The sequence below is a fragment of the Pagrus major genome, chromosome 2 (genome assembly GCF_040436345.1).
Source record: "Pagrus major chromosome 2, Pma_NU_1.0".
NCBI lineage: Eukaryota > Metazoa > Chordata > Actinopteri > Spariformes > Sparidae > Pagrus > Pagrus major.
Window position 1 is genome coordinate 21926227 of NC_133216.1, and position 20065 is coordinate 21946291.

The 20065-nt window shown below is 41.0% G+C and overlaps 1 protein-coding gene across 1 annotated transcript in view; it reads right to left on the reverse strand.

Moving 5' to 3' along the window:
• Positions 1–8078: 8078 nt before the first annotated feature.
• Positions 8079–20065, reverse strand: part of LOC141020067 (cilia- and flagella-associated protein 337-like) — a 31636-nt gene continuing 19649 nt past the window's right edge. The window contains 7 exon segments of the mRNA XM_073495116.1: positions 8079–8253; positions 8964–8977; positions 9188–9385; positions 11328–11541; positions 14076–14141; positions 14284–14386; positions 20000–20065. The exon segment at positions 20000–20065 is cut by the window's right edge and continues 65 nt beyond it. Coding sequence (XP_073351217.1) covers positions 8079–8253; positions 8964–8977; positions 9188–9385; positions 11328–11541; positions 14076–14141; positions 14284–14386; positions 20000–20065 — 836 coding nt within the window.

A 20065-nucleotide genomic window follows, 5' to 3' on the forward strand; every position in this document is an offset into this window, starting at 1 on the left:
GTTGGATTGTGGGTAATGTAGGTGACGGATTTTGAAAAGCAGTCCACTGGTCTAGCACTGCATTCCTATAACACCACTGGACTCATGATTGACAGTTTGAAAACAAATGATCAAAATCGATACAGCAGAACCAGAAATATCAGATTTTTTAGTTCTGCTCATTCTTCTGTCTTTGAAAAGCCCGGCGCCTGCATTACTCACAATGCAACTTAGCCACTGAGTGAAATAAGTGGAGGCTATTGATCAGCTTACATGCAGCTTCCTCTGGAGCCATAGCCTGCAGTGTTTCAGTCACCTAGGAGGCTCAAGAAAGATTTATTTTTATATAATACCCCTGTATTATTAGTTAGTAATCCCTGTCATCTAATTCTGTCCTGGTTTTATCCATCACAACATGGACTCTTCTTATTATCAACAGGAGCCAAGAGAGTTCAAAAATATGAGTTGTGAAAACACAACATAACTGCTTTGTTAACATAAGACTTGTTTGGAGGAATACCTAACTTTAGCTCCAACAGTTTGATCGATCAGTTCTTCTCTCTGCACTACAAAAACCACATGAAGTGTTTGTTTTCTATCACCGACACACCACGCTGCCCAAAAGACTTGCTGTTTGTGCTCTTTAGATACCTAAAATAAGTCAATCAAAGCAAACATCGGGAAAGAAAATGATCACAAAGTGTTCCTTTAGTTTGTTGTTATATTTGTTTCACAAAGGCGGAAGTTATTTAAGGATGATGTTTATTTGTAGATTCATCCAACTGGCTCCCACCAGCTTTATTTTTGGCTCCGGTTCTCTGGTTTTGGCTCCGAGTGCACGTCTGTCGTCGCAGTAAGGAAGCACAGGAGGATTCAGATACAAACAAGTCCAAGTCCTTCCTGAACGTTCTGCACATACAGTAGTGCATTCGGTCGTGAAAATTCAAAGTTTTATAACTCTGTGTGGACATGTGTTTGAAACATTTCAAACCAAACACAAACATGGGAGCACTTTCGGTTTGGAAGTCGTGTTGTGACATCTGTCCCGTGGATGAGTCCTCGCGGTGCATCCCAACCATCTCACATGTCTGAGTCACAACACCCGCTCTCAGTAAATTGGCCTGGTAATCACACTAGAGAGAAAGCTGTGGGGAGAAATACTGTATTTGAAGTGTCAGATGTTCACACACAGTCGTGGTATTATGATAGCTCCCTTGAGACATGCGTGTGGGGGTGGTGTGTGTGTGTGTGTGTTCCAGTTATTAATCTGTATGACAATAAATCTTATTTGCGGTGGACGCTCAAATTAACCAGGCAATACCAAGATGAGAACTAAATTACATGACAAATGTAAATTTGATTTATGGTAATTACGCTGCAATAAGGCAAGCAGAGCTGCAATAAGGCAGGCGGAGCTGCAACGTGCATGCACACACAGACGACTTCACCTGCCACCAAACTCATACATACAAATGAAGCTATCTTAGAAACACAGTTTAAGAGCAGAGAGATTTATGCACTATTCAAACAGATGAGACAATATTAGAAGCCTGGGCGCTTCTAGCCAATTATGTGCTTGAACATGCATGCACACACAATATACTGTATATCTGCAATTACCATAACCTCAATTATGAGTTAAAATCACCCATAAGTGAACCTCATTCTCTGAAGGAAATAAGTACTGGAACTCAAACTGTGGAATTGCAATTTAATGGTATCACAAATGATGCGAACATGTGTGTAATGTACGGTCACACGCTTATAACCGTTAAGATTCATGCACGTGCTATAGGAACGGAGTGTGAGATATACTCAACTTGAATGTCACCTTAAAAACTGTGCAAAACGACAGACACGACTAAATTAGAATAAACCATGGCTGAAAGGCATGCAAATTATGTGAACACACACACACACACACACAAGATAAGTATACTGCACCAAGAGGCCCATATAGCGGTGCACTTTAATCACAGAGTTCATTTCATTTCCTCTCCTCTCTCCTTTATCACTGGCTCGGTTCTTATTCATCTTCATAAGAAAGCAGAGGAAGAGGAGCCAGCTCCTAATAGCTTGCTGATTTACATGATGAGTGTTTAGCCCCATAGACAAACTCCTAGGAAAGGGGACAGGAGAAAATACGAGTACATGCAGATACCTTCACACACACACACACACACACACACACACACACACACACACACACACACACACACACATGGTAGAATGTAATTTGTTTTCATATTACAAAGACAAAGAATTAGAAGCAGATACACACACTCTTTCACACAAATCTATACCCGAGCACACACATCAAGAGAACAAACAAGGCAGGCCCTGCTATAAACAGATGAGTTAGCGCTCGCGCGCTGCTTTGCTTGTTTAGCGTGTAACTCAATTTGAAATGCTAACACTGCCATCGGCTCAGGGGCATGCAGCGGTAGGCTGGCATCATCAGCCCACTCCCCAGCAATTTAACTCCACTCTCTCCAAACACAACAGTTGTGCAGTGGCCTCATATTTTACACACAGCGGATACAATTAATTGGGCATTTTTGGGCACACAACATTTGCACGCCGGACCTACTTTGAATTGCAGATTAAAGAGGAAGAAGAGGGGGGTGTTTGAAATGTACAGCAGCATATTTAAGAGTGCCCATGTTTGCTATGTGTGTGTGTGTTTGTGCATGTGCTGTGGGGTTTACAGTAATGATAATGACCTCTAACTCTGCCATTAGAATTCAGCATCAGTCAAAGATGTGTTGGGTTTGGGGGGAGGGGTGATAATGAGAGGAAATTAATGATTAAATCATAGAATGAAGCAGGCAGGTTTCATTTTAACTGTGGAAAACTGAATTACATGCAAAGATATTTTCATCAGCAGGCAGGTATGTGTGAAGGAATAAACTGTCTAGATAGTAAGTTTAAAGACTGATTGTTAAGTTACTAATGAATTGTAGAAAAAGGCAGAATTTTAGTGTGAATCAAGGTGTAAAGTCATGACTGTCGCAGCTTAATCTACAACATGAGCACACCTCCTCCTCCTGCCAGGAGGTGGAGGTGATGGTGGTGGTGTACCAGCTGGGCGAGATGGTGGCCAAGCCAGAGACCGCTGCTTTCAACATTTGTAAGTGTGAAGCCACAATATGATCTTTTCCGAACCTTAACCAAGTGGTTTTTGTGCCTAAACCTAACCAGACCATAAGCACAGCATTGTCACAACTCGGGCTGCCTCTGTGATGAAATGTTATTACTTATAAGCTCCTGACAACACCGGTTACACCCAGCAAACCAGCTTTTTACAAGAAAAGACACTCACTGTGTGTAGAGTGCTGTGTTAATTTACTGCTAATGCAAACCAAACATTTCCTACAGCTGCAGCTTCACATTAAAAGCCTTTTACTGGCAAAACACGTTTTATTTTGAAGGCTAGTCACAGTTTGACAACAAATCCTTTGCCATGGTATTGTCAGTCAACTATCCTTACTCTCACCACATTACAAGTGAAATGGGACTCCTGCTACTCTGTGATGGACTCTGCTTGAAGTTGAAACATAAAGAAATGTAAAGTTTCAACATATATTTGTGGTTACAGAACATACATTGCCAACATTTCCAGCAATTGCATTGGTTATAGTATAGCCTGACCATTACTGAATTTTTGAGGCCATGATATCGATAGTTTACAAAATCTGATAATAATATATCGGCTAATTGTACAATACGTTTTAAAACATAAACCTTCCCATGCTCTCTGGTGGATGAACTAGGTAATGATGACATTATTCCTTAATTACCTCAATGTTGTTTAGCTTTTCTGCGCTGCAATGTCTTGTTGTTTGCCCAATAACTAGAAATATATCTGCAACTCAGTAGAGTGCATACCTCTGCCAAGGCCCACTAGTCACCTTTAATACAATCAAGCCAAGCCCCATATCAAATAAAACATATTTAAATCTACTAGATCTTGCATATGCATGAAAGAGATACCAACCACTTAAATTTGCCTGATTTTTTTTATAATCAAGATCCATTCATTTCTCTCTGAGATATTAATAAAAAAAAATTTGAGAAACGCCCTATCTCGCAATATTAAACAAAGTGCTAAGAAATTTCTGGATCCATCCTTTTCTCTGGCTGAGACTCATCTTCCATCCAAGTTTCTTGGCAATCCGTTCAGAAGTTTTTATGTCATCCCGCTGACAAACCAACCAACAAACAGAGACGGGCGAAAACACAACCTCCTTGGCAGAGGTAATTAGCAGATATCAGCCAATATATTGACCTAGTCATTTTTTTTGGTCTAGCTCTATGTTATATAATGATGTTATAAATCATGCATCAGAGGTTTGGATGGATTATACTGTATACACTAAGTTTATGTCAATGGCAATCAGTTCAGTTGTTGTTGAGATATTTCAGTGTGGGTCAAAGTGATGAATTGATTGACCAACACAGCCGTCCATAGAGCCAAATCGCTGGCAACACATCTTTAAATAACTGAATTTATTGATCAAATACACAGCAGAAAACCATGATTCATGACTTTCAAATGAAAACCAGAGAAGCACAGCAAACCTTAAAAACTCACTAACTGAAGAAGTGTGAATGTGAATCTTTTAGAGCTATGCTGACACATGCTTTCATTTGCATGTTTATATGAAGAAAAAACAAAAGACGATTTCTATGAAAAAAATATGGACAGAATAAGCCAAGAGGCTGCCACAGGCGCCATGAGAAGGATGTAGGAAAGCTACAGACACTGAGTTGAAATCCAATTGCATGTTTAGGTTTTTCAAAGAGGCAGTACGGTCAAAACTCCTGCAAAATTCATATTCATAATAAAACACATTTTTACTAAATACTGCCAATCACCACCACTGCCTACTAAAACTGTTCAACCAATTAATTACAAGAACTTGGAGGAGGACCTGGTGATTAGGCCGCAGGACTTTCGATTAAACTGAGTGAAAGAGTTTTGCAGGACTGACAACTCCACATTTATGTTTGTTGGCTGTCGACGATAACAGGTGGAGCTCACAGCAAGGGCTCCAATTAAAATCAAAATCAACCTGCCTGCTTGTAATTGCTTTTCCATCTCCACATCATGTGTGTGTGTGTGTGTGTGTGTGTGTGTGTGTGTGTGTGTGTGTGTGTGTGTGTGTGTGTGTGTGAGGAGCTGGTGCTAAATTTAACGACTTCTAAATTTCACAGACTCGTTTGGTTATCAGACGAGTTTCCAATATTCGCTCGTTTAATCTAGTTTGTTATAATTTCCAGTGATCTTTATGGCAGTGTAAAACCACAAAGATTAAACCCTGCACTTTTCTGTTTTTTTTCATCTCAGCAAGTGTGTGTGTCACAGGGCAGGGTGTCTTATTTCTCCCGAGGATACTCGAGTACTTTGTGTTGCCGCAGAGATTAGACTGAGCGCCCAGACCCATCAATATCCATGACTCCTGTATTGCCCACAAACACACACATACACACACACACACACACACACAGTGATGGAGTGAGCGGAACAGACCTGACGCTCTCACTCACCGGTAAATGGCTGCTCTGATGGACTGAGGCTATTTAGACGCACGCATGCACGCACACACACACACACATACACACACACACACTAACACTCAAACACACTCAGCTGGTGATGGAGTGAGGCCATTCCCTATCCTCACCTCATGCCCAGTAGCTGGCTGGCAGCCCAGTGTAGACTTGCCAATTGGCCCTTCCACCAAATCAACCACACAAACTTTTCTGATGAGCTCAGTACAGTACACACACACACACACACACACACACACACACACTCTCTCTCTCTCTCTCTCTGTCACACACACACACACAAACACACACTCTCACTCTCTCTCTCTCTCTCTTTCACACACACACACACACACACACACACTCACTCTTTCTCACACACACACACACACACACACACACAGTCAGTATCGATTCCCCCTGTAGATTCCCAGTACGCACTTTCTCTCCGGTTCACACTTTTCAGGTGTTTCAGAAGTTGGCTATTGTTTTAAAATGTGGAGTCCTTTGTCATTTGATTTGCCCTTGGGCTCGCTGAGACACTTAAACTCTCTCCTCTCCACATCTACCGTTTTCATTATCCTTCTGAAACTATTACCCTGCAGATTAATATTACATTACCCTTTTGATTGGTTACAGAATTTATGGTCATGTAAGGATTACTTGTGGGCTTAGGTTAAAATCATAACCTTACATTTTACATCTCATTACAGCTAAATATTACAATATTACACATGTATATAACTATCTCTGGTGGTAAAAAAAAGACAGCAGCTTTTAGGGCAAACATGTTTGATTGGCCTTTATTAACAGCTTAACATAATAAACTGTCTCTCACAGACACCATCACTGAGGACTAATAAATGTAGCAAGTGTGACCATGATCACTACAGAGCTTTATACTGCTGGGCGGGCACAGCGTTACTGCTGACTTGAGATGAAGACATCTTTCTTCTTGACTCAAAGAGGACATCTTTCACTATAACTGCAAAACATATGTCTAAACGTTCCTCACTAGACTGCAGTGGCAACTTTTTAGTTTCTTAAGAGAAGCTTCTAAGGTATTTTTTTACTGCACTTCCTCCCTGTCTTCATGTTGTGTGTATGAAAATGTCAGACCCGAGCCTGAATGCTTAAATGTTTGGTACGAGGAAAATAAAAGATGTAGTGTTGATGTGTACAGATCTGCCACTCCGTCCTGACATGATAGAACGTGAACAGCCATATGCTGGTACAACATTGACTTAAAATTAGTTTTCTTAGAAACTGCTATTGTTAACTTTTCTATTGCGTTACATGATATCAAATGTATTTTTTGCAGGAGCAGACTGTCTTTTTGATGATTGTCTTGGACAATCAAGAGGTGTGGCTCTATGACACATGACAGTGGTGGTCTGTCTGTCAGTCGGTCCGGATTGAAATATCTCAACACGTATAGAGCGGCGAAGTCACGCCCCTTCCAATAGACCACCATGGGACCTTATTTCAAAAAAATATGTATGATGGTGGCAGATAATTTTTTGATACCGTTTGAATTGTGCCACAAAATCAAAATTAGCATGACAACAATCAACAAATAAACAAATGTCATGATAGCACAATGCTGGGTTTGTCAAATGTGGGGAAAGTATGTACAAAGCCTGTGATAAGAGTAGCTCAGGTGGTCCCTTCACATCGCGTTGAGATGATAAATACGTCACATGACAATAACGTTCTTGTGGAAAAAGACTCAGTGCTCTGTGCTAAACGTGAGTACATGTAACCAAAAAGTCAATGAAGCAAGGAACAGAAACTGCAAGAGTGCATGAAGACAAATGGACCACAAAATGATCAGCCAGGCTGAGGCTGGGTGCCATTTTGTGTCTTGGTTGGTTGTCAAATACTCATTAACCCCGTCTCTCCTGGAAGCTTCTGTCCAGTTAACTGCCTATGTTTGGATGACTGTAAACACAATTACAAGATTAATAAGTGCAGTTAAATAGATGCAGTCCACTCAAAGTAATGTTTAAGTCTTAGTTTAATGATGATAAAATTGAAAAACTGGAAAACCAGATAATCAAAACCTCTCATGTGTGTTGTCAAATCTCTGCACCAGCCCCGAAGCTACTACATAGCAATGAATAGGAGACTGACTTTGAGAACTCCAGTGAAGACTATCAACTTTTACCAACTTTCATGTTACATCAGTGCAATCACTTTCAAACCATGAGGCACACTCTAATTCCCCAAAAAATCATGTTGAATGTGATCTCTTTCTGTTCTCCAAGCATCAGAGTAAGAATCTGGGAGCATCACAAATGCTATTTCATTCTGTGCAGCTGTGAAAGACGGTCCCTGTTACACACCACACTGTCCCGAGGCAGAGAAATGAAAAATGTGAAAAAGCTCCAATTTAGTGCCGTTTTTTCTGAGTTTTTGTGACTTCATGGCAGACAATGGCCTAGTTCTTTTCGTGCAACTGTTGAAATATATATATATAAAAATTAGAGTAAATAATTTCAATCTAACTTGCCAAATCCTTGCAAGAAAAGTTAAAATATTTCAGTTCAGTTCTCCCTGTCCAACCTCTGCAGAGGTGCCAGATCCTCGGGACCTCTCACTGGCAGCTGGAGGTGATTTCTTCCTTCCTTCTCTGCGGTCTTCTTGCCCTCCGTGTTCTCCCCGGTCCCGCTCCGGTTCCTGCTGTGGGTGCCGAGGTCTCTCCAAGCACCACTGCTCCTCCTACAGCAGCGAAGACCAAAAAAAAAAAAAAAAAGCAAGAATGTGTGGGAGCAGCGTGAGTTTTGTTGGGGTTTTTTTTGAGGCAACCTTGTGGCCACAAGACTGCTCCTTTGAATCAGTAAATTTGCTGGGTTCGTGTGGATTTGGGGACTTAAAACACACAGCCCGGTCTGCCTGAGGAACTCTTATCAAACTGTGGTGGGAAACTCTTTAATGTGAGCCACTGTCTCTGTATTTTCTCCTTGCACAAAAGCATATTCTTGATTGACAGTGCATCCTTTGATGAGCTGATATGTTGGATGTGGATATAGTCTTTTATTTGCATCTGATAAAGAATACACACACAATTCATGAATCCAGTCTAATTAAGTCATTTCTCTTAAAACATTCAAAATAAAACACATTTTTCTTTGTCTACCAGCTATGTGCATTTACACTGTAGCATGTAAACATTTAGTCGTATTTTATACAGTATATTATGTAGGTGTTTGATTTTATTCAAGCATGCACTTCTTTGTATTTGTGCATCTGTGTGTGTGTGTGTGTGTGTGTGTGTGTGGGCCTGAGGCGAACTGAAATGAAGCAACACTCAGCAGACACCGCCCCAGGCTAACTTAATATGGGCCTCCTTTGACACAAACACACACACACTCATGACTAACTGTGGCTTGATGCTGTGTTTCACATCCATTTCATCAACTGGATACTACCACCCACCAGCACCCTGCAGAGAGGGAGGTTAGGCATTATCAGAGGCAGCCTGCACAGCTGTACGTTTGAACTGCGAGGATCTGAGGCCGTTAACCTTGACAGTGTGGTGCCGAACAATATCTCCGCCATCCAAAACAATTTGGTTCAAACATGCAGGTTATGTTATGCAATTCAAGCTACCGCAGTGTACTTGAATGACCTGTAAAAGTGTGTGTTTGTGTACCTGTCCGAACAGACTAACGGTATCTCCGGGTAGGTAGCTAAGAGCCACACTGCAGTCTGATGATGCCGAGAGGAGGAGGAGGCTATCATCTTGGAAAAACATCTCCAGGTGAGTCACACGGTCGAAGTGCGGGCGGAAACAACGCAGTAGTTTTGGAGGCTCTTTGGTTATTCCGTCATCTGGTTGAAGACAATAATCCTGAAGGACAGAGGAGCAAAGGATTACGTCATCTATGATTTGGCTAGAATATCATTACAAAAAGCAGAAAAACAGGAATTTCATTTGTTACTATAAGAGCTTTATCTACTCTCACAGCACATAGCTCTTTACAAAAGCAAATTAACCACTCCAACTTCTTTATAATTTATAAAATGATGGGTCCTTGAATTCGCAAAGAGGTTAATAAAAGCCTTTTCTAATATCTTGTTGGTGACCAGCTGAAAAGTCACCAACAGATTTTATTAGCTCCAGCTAACAGACTGTCCTGTGTTTATTGTGTTTATCTATTCAAGGTAGTGTCCCCAAATTTAAAAGAAGAGAATTCAAATGAAAATGTTTCCATCAGCTGGTTTGGAGCTGAATAAACTAGGCTTGTTTTGTCAGAGCGTGGCAGTAGCCTACAGGGTATGTTGTTCTTCGTTGTAATAAACCGAGTAAAAGTACATGTCGAGAGCTGGAAACAAAACATGGGAATATCTGGGTAGAAGCCGACAGAGGACAGAGATCCTTCCTCTCTCGGAGCAGAGAAAGCTGAGGTCAATGTCATGGGAGTTAAATGTTTGCTACATCAGAACTTTTTGCGATATTTAGGACATTTTTACGCTGTTACTCTCAAAGTTCTCTGATGCAATACTTCAAAATCTGCATAAAAATATGTTAATGGAAACACGTCTATTACGTTATCCATTTCTTACATTATTTGCCGTTGTGTTTTTTGGCTTTAGAAAGCTCATATGGCAAGGAAATATGAGCTTTGGCCCTATCCATTTTGCTGCAAGAAATATTATCAAAAACATACGGTACAGTTGTTGTAATTATTGTCATCAAAGACTTTCTTTGGCATGTTTTGTAATGTGTTAAACAACCACCATGAGGTTGGGACCTTGTACTGAACTGTGAAGTTGTGCTTCTGAAAGCACAACACTGTATACTGTGCAATCACGTTAGTCATCCAGATGATTTCCAAAGCGTGCTCCGAAGTTGCCGAAGGACAGGATTTCTACCAGAGCACTGAGCTTGTCCAACTCTTCTTCAACTCGGCTACATATATACATAAATCACCATTAATTAAACTGCGATTCAAATGAGACGCACCCATTTGAATTCATCCCCTCTTATAAACTGTGACAGAGAGTTGAGCTGTGAATATTGTGGCAATAATACCCGAGAGGGAGTTCTTTTTACTGTGATTATGGGCATGACAGTGATGCAGCTGTGCCCTATACCGATGGCGCGATCTAAGTCTTCATATTCAGAGTCACAAAGTCAAAAGGCCTCTTTGAGGTGTCAGGAACTCTTCAGCTACCAAACGTGTGTTATGTGTGTAAAGTGATCATACATGAAACTGAATCTCTAAGAGGCTAACTTGGCTGAAATGACTGACAATGTAAGTCTTTAATGCTTTTATCCTCTTCTAGTGCTGATTTGCCAAAAAATGTCACAGTAAATCAGTGTTTTTCCACACATTTCAAAGAGGACACACAATGCAAATAATACTCCTTTTATTCATTTAAACTCCCTGTATAATTTAAGATAAAATGCCAACAAGAATGGGGACATTGCCTTTTCTGCCAATATATCAGTGGAGATTTTCTAAATGATTGACTGGTCTGGTTGTACTCTAGCAAGCTGCCGGGGCTTCAAAATGACGGACAGTGCTGTCATTTTCAGAGTGAACAACATGCCTGATCTAATGGAAATATCGAGGTTCACTCTCTCATCACTGTCTACTACAGCCTGTCTCTTGATCTCTGTCCCTCCCTCTGGCTCTTTGTTCACCACCCTCCATCACTCTCTCTGTATTTGTCACTCAGTCTCTTGTTCTCAAATGTCATGGAGAGATGTAGTTTCAGTGTGCATTCATGTGGTCCGCTGCAGCTGATGTACAATCTATAGTGCATGTGTGCGCGACAAACCCTACCTGTATGTCCCACGTCTTGAGTGTTCCCTCTCTGTCAGCTGTGACTAGATATTTTCCACAGGGGCTCACAGTCATAACAATAGAGCCCAGGTCTCTGTGGTGAGCTGTGAACTGTCCCACCAGGCGGCTGCGGTTGGTGCTCCAGAGTCTGACCACACCTGAACCTCCACAGGACACCAAATCTGCACCACCTGGTGGAAAACAGAACATTCATCTCTGCATGACTTTTGCAGGAGTGTTTGATAAGTTGAAAAAAACAAAAGAAAATATAGAGCATCAATAGTACAAACATGAAAAGAGCAGAATGTCAATGAGATGAATGGTAGGACAGAGGTCAGACCCTGCATGTAAATCTTGGGATTGAGGGAAAAAAAGACTCCATTTGTTGGCGGAGTATTTACGTTTTCAAGCCTTTTCACACCAAGCACATATCTTCGTCTGAAAAATGTATAAAAACTGATTTTATGGGTTCTTATTAACGTATGCACACTGTTGCAGAACATCCAGTGTGAAACCAAATGTCAGTGGTTGGTTATTTTAACTTACCAACGTAGTGAAGTAACGTCACATACATAGTGTACCTAGGTAACGTATGTATGTTTCTAATGGACGTCACAGAAGCAACGTGGTGAAAGTATTTTTCTTACCTTACTCTAACCAAGTAGTTATGTTGCCTATCCTTAATCAAGTACTATTCTGGCCAAAACATAACCAAACTGCGGCAAAGGTCTGGTACGTGTGCCACGGTAACACTGCAATGTTAGCCTGTGATGTGTGATGCGTTAGCCTTGTCTGTTAGGCCTCATCTAGATCAAATCAGTTGTTGTGATAAAAATAACAGTCTTCCCATTCATTTTGAGAATGCATGCATGCATTTACGTATGCTGCTGCGGTTTTCTTATAAGGTTGTCGTGACAATAAAAAAACACATGAACAAACATTCAAGAGGTCGGCCAAATTGCATCAAGTTGTTATGTTGCACGGTGCCTCAAACAACATCGTGCTCCCAGGAGACTACAAGCAAGCAAACTTGATGGAGAAAGCTCTTCTGGAAGAATTGCTGCTCTCACGCAGGGAGCCTAAAACCAGACGCCATCCAGGCAAAGTTCACAGACCAAATGATGATACTCTGCCCGTTGTGTTGTCCACACTGCTGCACAACCCTGGTGTAATCACTGTAACGCCTGATTTGGTTTGAATACAGCCTGAGGCACCACCTCAACCTCGTGTTGAACCACAGAACATCTCTAAAAGCTTAACGATCGGAACAATCACTGATGATGTATCGCTGTTCTTATTTTAGACAGCATGGCAGGGAAGTTGAGGTTAGAAACAGATACAGTATCAATAGAGGAAGCAGGTCTGACCACCCACAAGACCATCTGGGGGCCAATCTCCTAGCCTCTGGCTAGAGATAGTGCATTTGCAAAAGTAGACAGTGCCTTAGCCAAAATTCTGTCAAACTCTCCAGCAACAAAGCCTTTTCTCGAGGAGAGCGGCTGCTCAGATGGTGAGTCAAAAAGTGGAAGTTTTTGGTTTCCTCATCACAGCTGACTGGATGTTAGCCAAAGTTATGGTTGGAAACTGAGTTGGATCTGGGACACTAGAAGCTCACAGACACGGTGTTTTATTGACAACCTGCGAGGGCTGAGTCTCAACAACACACATGAATACACTCTGTCTGAGCAGCAGGCATAAAGGCCAGGGTCCAAAGGCTGATCGTGTCTTTTTACCAAGCAGGTAGACAGCCATAGCTAGGAGAAGCAGCAGATGCTGTAGGAGTTACACTGAGAATAAATCAAACTGGAGTAGAAACCCAAGCAGCCACATGTATAGTTAAAAAAGAGGAAGAAAGAAAAGTAAACTTCAGACCTGGAGTTGCTGCACATGAAAAGTTGTTCAAAAATTGGAAAAACTTGAAGCAAACTCTGCACATCAAACAATCATTGATGTGTAGCTACTGTATCATAACTTCTTCCTGTCTTAAAGCAAGTGTGCATCTGTGTATGTGCAACTGTGTATTTCAACAACAAAAACAACGCTGCAGTGTATTTGACATTTAAAAAAAGGCTTTTGATTGTGGAACTCTTTCAACTCGCTCAAGTAACTTCACTGTGTTTGCAACAACTATAACTCTTCAAATTGCAGGCGATCACATCACTCAAACTATATACATACACACAGCCAGGATATTTTTTTAAAAAGGCTTAAAATTAAAAGGCAAAATCACCTACTGGTTTAAGAGTTGGGAAGGCGTTATGTTTTTAAAGGGGCACCGTGTAGTTTTGGAGAAGAAATTCAAACTCAGAATTTTAGTATTCACTATATTAATGAGGTGATTATACAAACTGAGATATATTTATTTTTTCCATAACTGAATAAACAAGCTGTTCTCAGAGGTAAATAAGGTCCCCAGAACACTGTTTGGAGTTAGAAAGGTGGCAGGGTCCGCCAAATATAAACAAAGTAAAACGGTATGACATTGTGTTGTGCTTTAAGGTCAGTCTGTTTCTTCAGTCATGAATTTGTCATCATTATTATTATTATTATTCAGTCATGAATTTGGGCAAGATGACGTGTTTAATTGAGCAACAGAGTGACTCAGGTCAAAATACAGACTTTATTTGGGTAAAAAAGAATTTGTAATCATGCTGTCCAACATTGTCTACATATCTTACAGAATCTATTTTAACAAAGAACCCACGCTGTGATGTTTCATTTCATTTAGTCATTTTACCTGACGTGCACCCCGGTATGAAGAACAATCTAGTGATGGCAATGGAGTTATCGGAGTCTTCTTTGCCATTCACAATGAAGTGAGAACAGGGGATATGACCTAGAAAATCGGAGTTCAGCAAAGCATTGAGATATAAAGGACAAGAGATTACAGGCAGAGCGCAAGAAACATTTACTTCACAATTGCAAAATAAAGCGTTGAATTTATTTGTGTGTGAAAGTGAGCTGCTTCTTGCCTTCTCTGTGCTCAGAATGTGGCCGCAGTTTCCTCAAAGCTTTTTCTGTGCTGTTGTTCCACACTATAATCTCTCCATCGTAGCTTCCTGCACATGTCAGAAGTGAGTAAGACCTTCATATAAAATCCAGCACACTGCATGTTGCTTTTTGGCATTCCTGTATGAACAAAATCACAGCAAAACTTGAGGCTTTTCCTGTAATTAAGTCAGATAATGTCACATTTTTAAAATAAATTTCGACTATCTACACAAACTTTCTCCCCAACACAGACACTTTTACTTTCCTCGTGCTGCTGAATCATGCAAGCCAGCCACTAAAACCACTTTCAAGGAGATAAAGCTCAACATCTGTCCCCAGCTACCATCTGTTCCCCCACTCAAACCTGAACACTCACCTCAAGAGAGAGTGCTTTTCAAATAATCTACATTATATATATAAGAAAGTGTGCGTGTGTGCATGTGTGTGCATGTGTGTGTGTGTATGTGTTTATCACATAAAGCAGAAATCTCATCAGGTGGCTCGACAGTTGAACAGCAGGAGTTAATGAGATATGTGAGGAGTGTGTTAGCTATGGGAGGTGTGTATGTGTGAGCAATAGGAGGTATAAAGTTTATGAGAGTGTGGGTCGCCTGCATTATTCATGCAGCCCAGGGCCAGCTTCTGTATTTCAAGTGACTTTTATCATGCTGTCTTTGTGTGTGTGTGTGCGTGTGTGTGCGGCAGAGAGGGATATGGAGGAGGGATAAGGTGAGGAAGTGTAGAAGATTACCTGCATCATCTACACAATGTTGAGCTTCAGAATGGACTAACATCACCGCCATTAACTTTTAAAAGTGCTCTAATAAACTCTACACAGCACAAAGGCCTGTAAGTACAGGGTTACATGTTCATTAATGGAAGGAGAATTGGATGAAAGTGTGTACATGATCACACTAACAACTGTCATACCTCTGTTTTATTAAAAGATTATTCCACCAACTTAGCATTGCACTTTTTATAACATAAAAATCAATGCAGCAGAACCGAAGACATCATCTTTTTTATTCCATACATTCTTCTCTCTTGGTGCCTTCATTTCCAAAATTGTGTGGGAGCAACTATGAACCGCAAACAATTAGGTCAGAGGTTGATGCTAGTAGTGGCTAATATAGCTTTGAGCCACTAGCCTCAAGCAGAGATAAGAAGTGGTCTTGGCAAGGTCTGAGTATAAACCCACCATGACATCACCCACTGGTTTGCGGACTAACATTTTATTTTCTCAGGTTTGGCATTACGGCCGTCGCCATCTTGATTTCATGGATCAAGAATGACTATGAGTGGATGAGAGGGCGGAGCTGCAGAGGATATCTTAATTGGAAATCAACATCATGTTGTACTGAAGAAGACTTGAGACTACAGACTGAGACCATAAACTCATTAGAAAACTGTTTACTGAGGTAATAAAAGAAGTGAGAAGTAGGGTCATTTTCTCATAAGCTTACATACAATTGGATGTATTTTTGAATCTAGTAGAGTTGCCCTCTACTGGTCATTAGAAAGAATGCAGTTTGATGTAAACTGTTTTTCAGGGCCCGAAATTCCAGCCATATTTTATTCAGTCAATGGTCACATGTCATTTTTTAGCCTCAAATGACATTGACTTAAATGAGATCACCTGACATTTATCAGACTTGACAGCTTCCTCCACTATTTTCACATCTGCCGTTATACTCTATATCAGACCTGTAAACATACTTTGGTGTGTGAAATTACTGGAGTTCCCTTTAACTCACTAACTTGTCAACAACAAAATTTGAAATATACAGTATGTATAAATCAGAGCGCACTCCCTTTGAAAAAGATGTCACTGCTGTCACTCAGTATTCTGATTTCTACGCCCGCATTTCCATTTCTAAAACATTTTGGCCGTCCATCAAAGTTCAGATGAGTTGGTGCTTGGTGGCTTGGAAGGTGTTCAGCCATGGAGGATTAAGGGATCCGAGGAAAGAAGGAAGAGTGAAAAGGGGTAAGTTGTGACTGAAGGAGGTACACAGGACCCCTGTTTACATGTGCCGTTTCTGGATGTGTGTGTGTTTGTGTGTGTTTGACGGTGTCTGTGCGCGAGAAGCCAAGCGGAACTTAGCGAAGACTCTGAATATGAATGAGGAGGCTTCAGTCCCACATGAGCCAAATGTTCCTGCTGCAACTTGATTCAACTTGAGACCCAAACAAACAGATGCATGTACAAAAAAACACACACAAACACACACACAGTGCTGAGAATGTGTGCGTCCAACAGAACTTTAAATTGACTTTTGTCACTGGTGGCCATGATGCCACCACTGCTGGCACTTGGCAGCGTTCGCACATAAATTGGCAACACGCGTGCTTTGATGTCAAACTGCATCAGTCACTGCAACCCTGAAGAAATGTGCTGGCAACTGAAATTCATGCGTCATCGCCCTGAGACGCCGTCTTTGTGCTCGGTGGATTTGAGGAAGAAAGAATTAGCGAAAATAGTTAATTTGGAAAATAACAGTGATGGTTCACATCCACCTTTTGCCAAGATAGTTGTGGCAATGTAGGAAATCGAGACTTGAATGTGATTCATTCTTTTTCTCACATTTGCCCAAAGGCCCGGGGAAAAGACAGTGACACACAGGCTATTAAAGCGTAGGAGGAATCTATGAATGAATTACATCATTTTGTGATTTTTCTTGGCTGGGACATATGTTGATCTGGATATATCAGGACCTCTGATGACAGAAAAACACCCCAAAACCTGAAAAGTCACCGGTTTGATACTCATTAAGTCTTTAATCTTTCGTCTTTCTTCAGGAAACCATCGACTCTATGCCAAAGACATTATCAGACAGAGTGCTGCACCAGCTTATAATATAAAATGCCATTTATGAGGTGAATCATTTGCATTCATCAGACAAGCTGTCAAGAGGCATCAATATAGTGAGCCGTTTGGCTGAGTGACAGACAGAAATGAAGATAAAGATAAAAGGGGGATTTCCTGCAAAAACTCAGCTGGAGAAATGCAAAATATTAAATCATGGATTTTGTTTTGTCAAATTCTTCTCATCAACTTTAAACAAACGTTTGCAGTGATTTGGCTTGAGACCCAAAATGCAACCAAACTGTCACATTTCAGAGACCAAAACGCAAATATACACTTTAAATACACCAAAATACATACTTTTAATCTCTTTCTAACATATCCATACATTAAATCCTGCAGCCACACACACACACTTGCACACACATGCTTGACAGACAGAAAGTACTGTCTCATTTCCTCTCACTCCTACTGAGAGAGCTCTAATAAACATAATATAAATTGGCCATTTGGATAAAATTGGAGTTGGAGGGTGTAGCGTGGGGCTGTGTGTGTGTGTAGGTGGGTGAGTGGGTGGGGGAAGAAATGCGGCACACTAACCAGGGAGGTGAGGTGAAAAAAATAAACAGAAGCGAACAGGGAGCATCAGTTAGAGACTAGGTAAAAAAAAAAAAGAGGGCGGAAGCAGGCGGAGAGAGGAGCCGAAACACACCGACAAAGAAATTTGGGAGTGAACTTTGAAGAAGTTTCCAAGTTCACAGAGCAGTTCCTGAATTGTGCTTTTGTTCCAGCTCCAGCTACTCATTTCCTTCCAAACCATTTCTCCCTCCAGGCGTCGAGAGCAGCCACTCTTATCTACCTTTCCACCTCCATCCCTTCACTTTATCACACTCTATACTTACCTCTGGGGCTGATGCGTCTCAGAAGGCCAGAGAAAAGGTCTGCAGTTTGTGCCCGCGCTCCGCTCGCTCAGACTGGTAAACTGAAACTGAACTTTCGATACGAGAACCACAGTGATACAACTTCACAAACTGAAGAGCATACTGGGGGAAAATTGGATGCAGGGGTCTTGTAGTTTGATGGTTATAGAAGTGGACCAGTGACTGGAGGACTGCCAGTTCAATCCCTCAGGCAGAAAAATCTAAGAATGTGATGAAGGCGCAATGCTGGTGTTTCAAAGCACGCTGTGTTCGCATTTTAAGACCTTAACAGACCAGGTCTTTCTGATTATCTTTTGTCAGGATTTTCTTTATTTATCCATGTAACAGTCCTTTGTTTCTTTGATTAAAGATGGCTGTCAGTCTTGAGCTGCTTGATGTAACAGCTTGGCAAATGGGATCAAGTGCCACAGGGGTGAATTCTTGGGTCCACAACATCATAAAAACTATAAAATCACAAGCAGAAAACTTTGGAGAAGACTTCCAAAGATTGTATGAACTCATAAAAAACCTAGAGTGATTGAAAGAATGATAAAAAGAAAAAAAAAGGTGTCTGTTCTTTTATTAGCCAGAGGCACCCAGTGTTTTTGCATCGTAATAAGAGCTTCTAGACTGAGTCCATTTCATCGCACTGAATCCGTGCTCTGATCAGCTGCGTGATCATGTTGATGGTTATTCTGGATAATTTGCTGCAATGTGTAATTTTTTTTGCTTGTTTTGTGCAACAACACTGCTATTAAAGGAGCAGTGTTGAGATAAATACAGACACAAAAACAGACACCCCTGCTGGTCCAACCTACGACTTGTGCAGGCAGACGAAAAAAAACTAAATAACAAGACAAAAACAGAGGAGGGAATTTGTCTGTCTGAGTAATTGTCCCTCCAAGCTCTCTGTGGGTGGTGCTTAGTTATGGTTACAATACCTCACACACACACACACATATATACAGACGCACTGTGAGAGAGAGCGAGAGAGAGCGAAAATACAAATAAACACCAGGAACATGTCAAATGAGAACTTTTGTTGGAAAAAGATCTAAATCTCTCTCTTATTAGATGAATGCAAGCACTGAGCAGGGTACAGCATGTGCTGTTTTTTAAATCATATATACTGCTTGACCTTTCCAGTTCACCTGCCTTTAATACAGCACTAATTAAGATTTAATTAGGTTGGAATCTGCCAATTAATAGGCTCTAACATGTAAAGGTTTCGGCCTGTGGTGGAGGCAAATGTCAGCTCAGAATAGAGAAAAAAGGGAGATGTTGTTCCTCTGAGGGATAAAATACTGATTTATGAGGGGGGAAAAGAGCCAGAAAGCATTTAAATAACTGTATGTGTTCACCAGATCTGATTCTAATTGGATTGTTTTCAATTTACTCATACATGTTTTTTTTTTCCCCTGTACCTACAATATGAATAATGTTTGACATTTAACCAAAAATGCTAAATTGCAGGGTGTTGCACAAAGCTTTTGAGTTGTAGTACTTTTGATTGTGAATATCTTAAGTCTCTTTCTGCCTAGACATGTGCACCGACACACATAAAAACACGGAGCTATTTCCAGCAGCGAGAGGCATGTGGAGCATGAATCCTTTGATAACAACACCACTTACTTTAATCAGCAGATAACTGCTCCCAGTTACATTTTTTTTTTTCTTTTTATTTCTAAGATTCATCTTCGTTTCATAGCCAGCGGAATCTCTTTCCTCTGCATGAGCCCTCTTTCTTAATTTAAGTCATGAGTGTGTAATCTAAGGAAAGAGAGCACTGAAATACAGGAGCACACATGGACACGCACCCTCACGACACTGGGTACATGTCTGCTCAAATCAAAGGTGATGTAGCACTCGCAGTAAGTCAATTACTTAGGTAAGCTGTGTGGGTGAAAGTTGTCATCGGATGCACACACAAACACACACAGACAACACACACACACCTGTGACCAGAGTCTGTGGAGGCTGGAAGTCGGCACAGAGCACATCACTGCGATGCTGAGCACCTC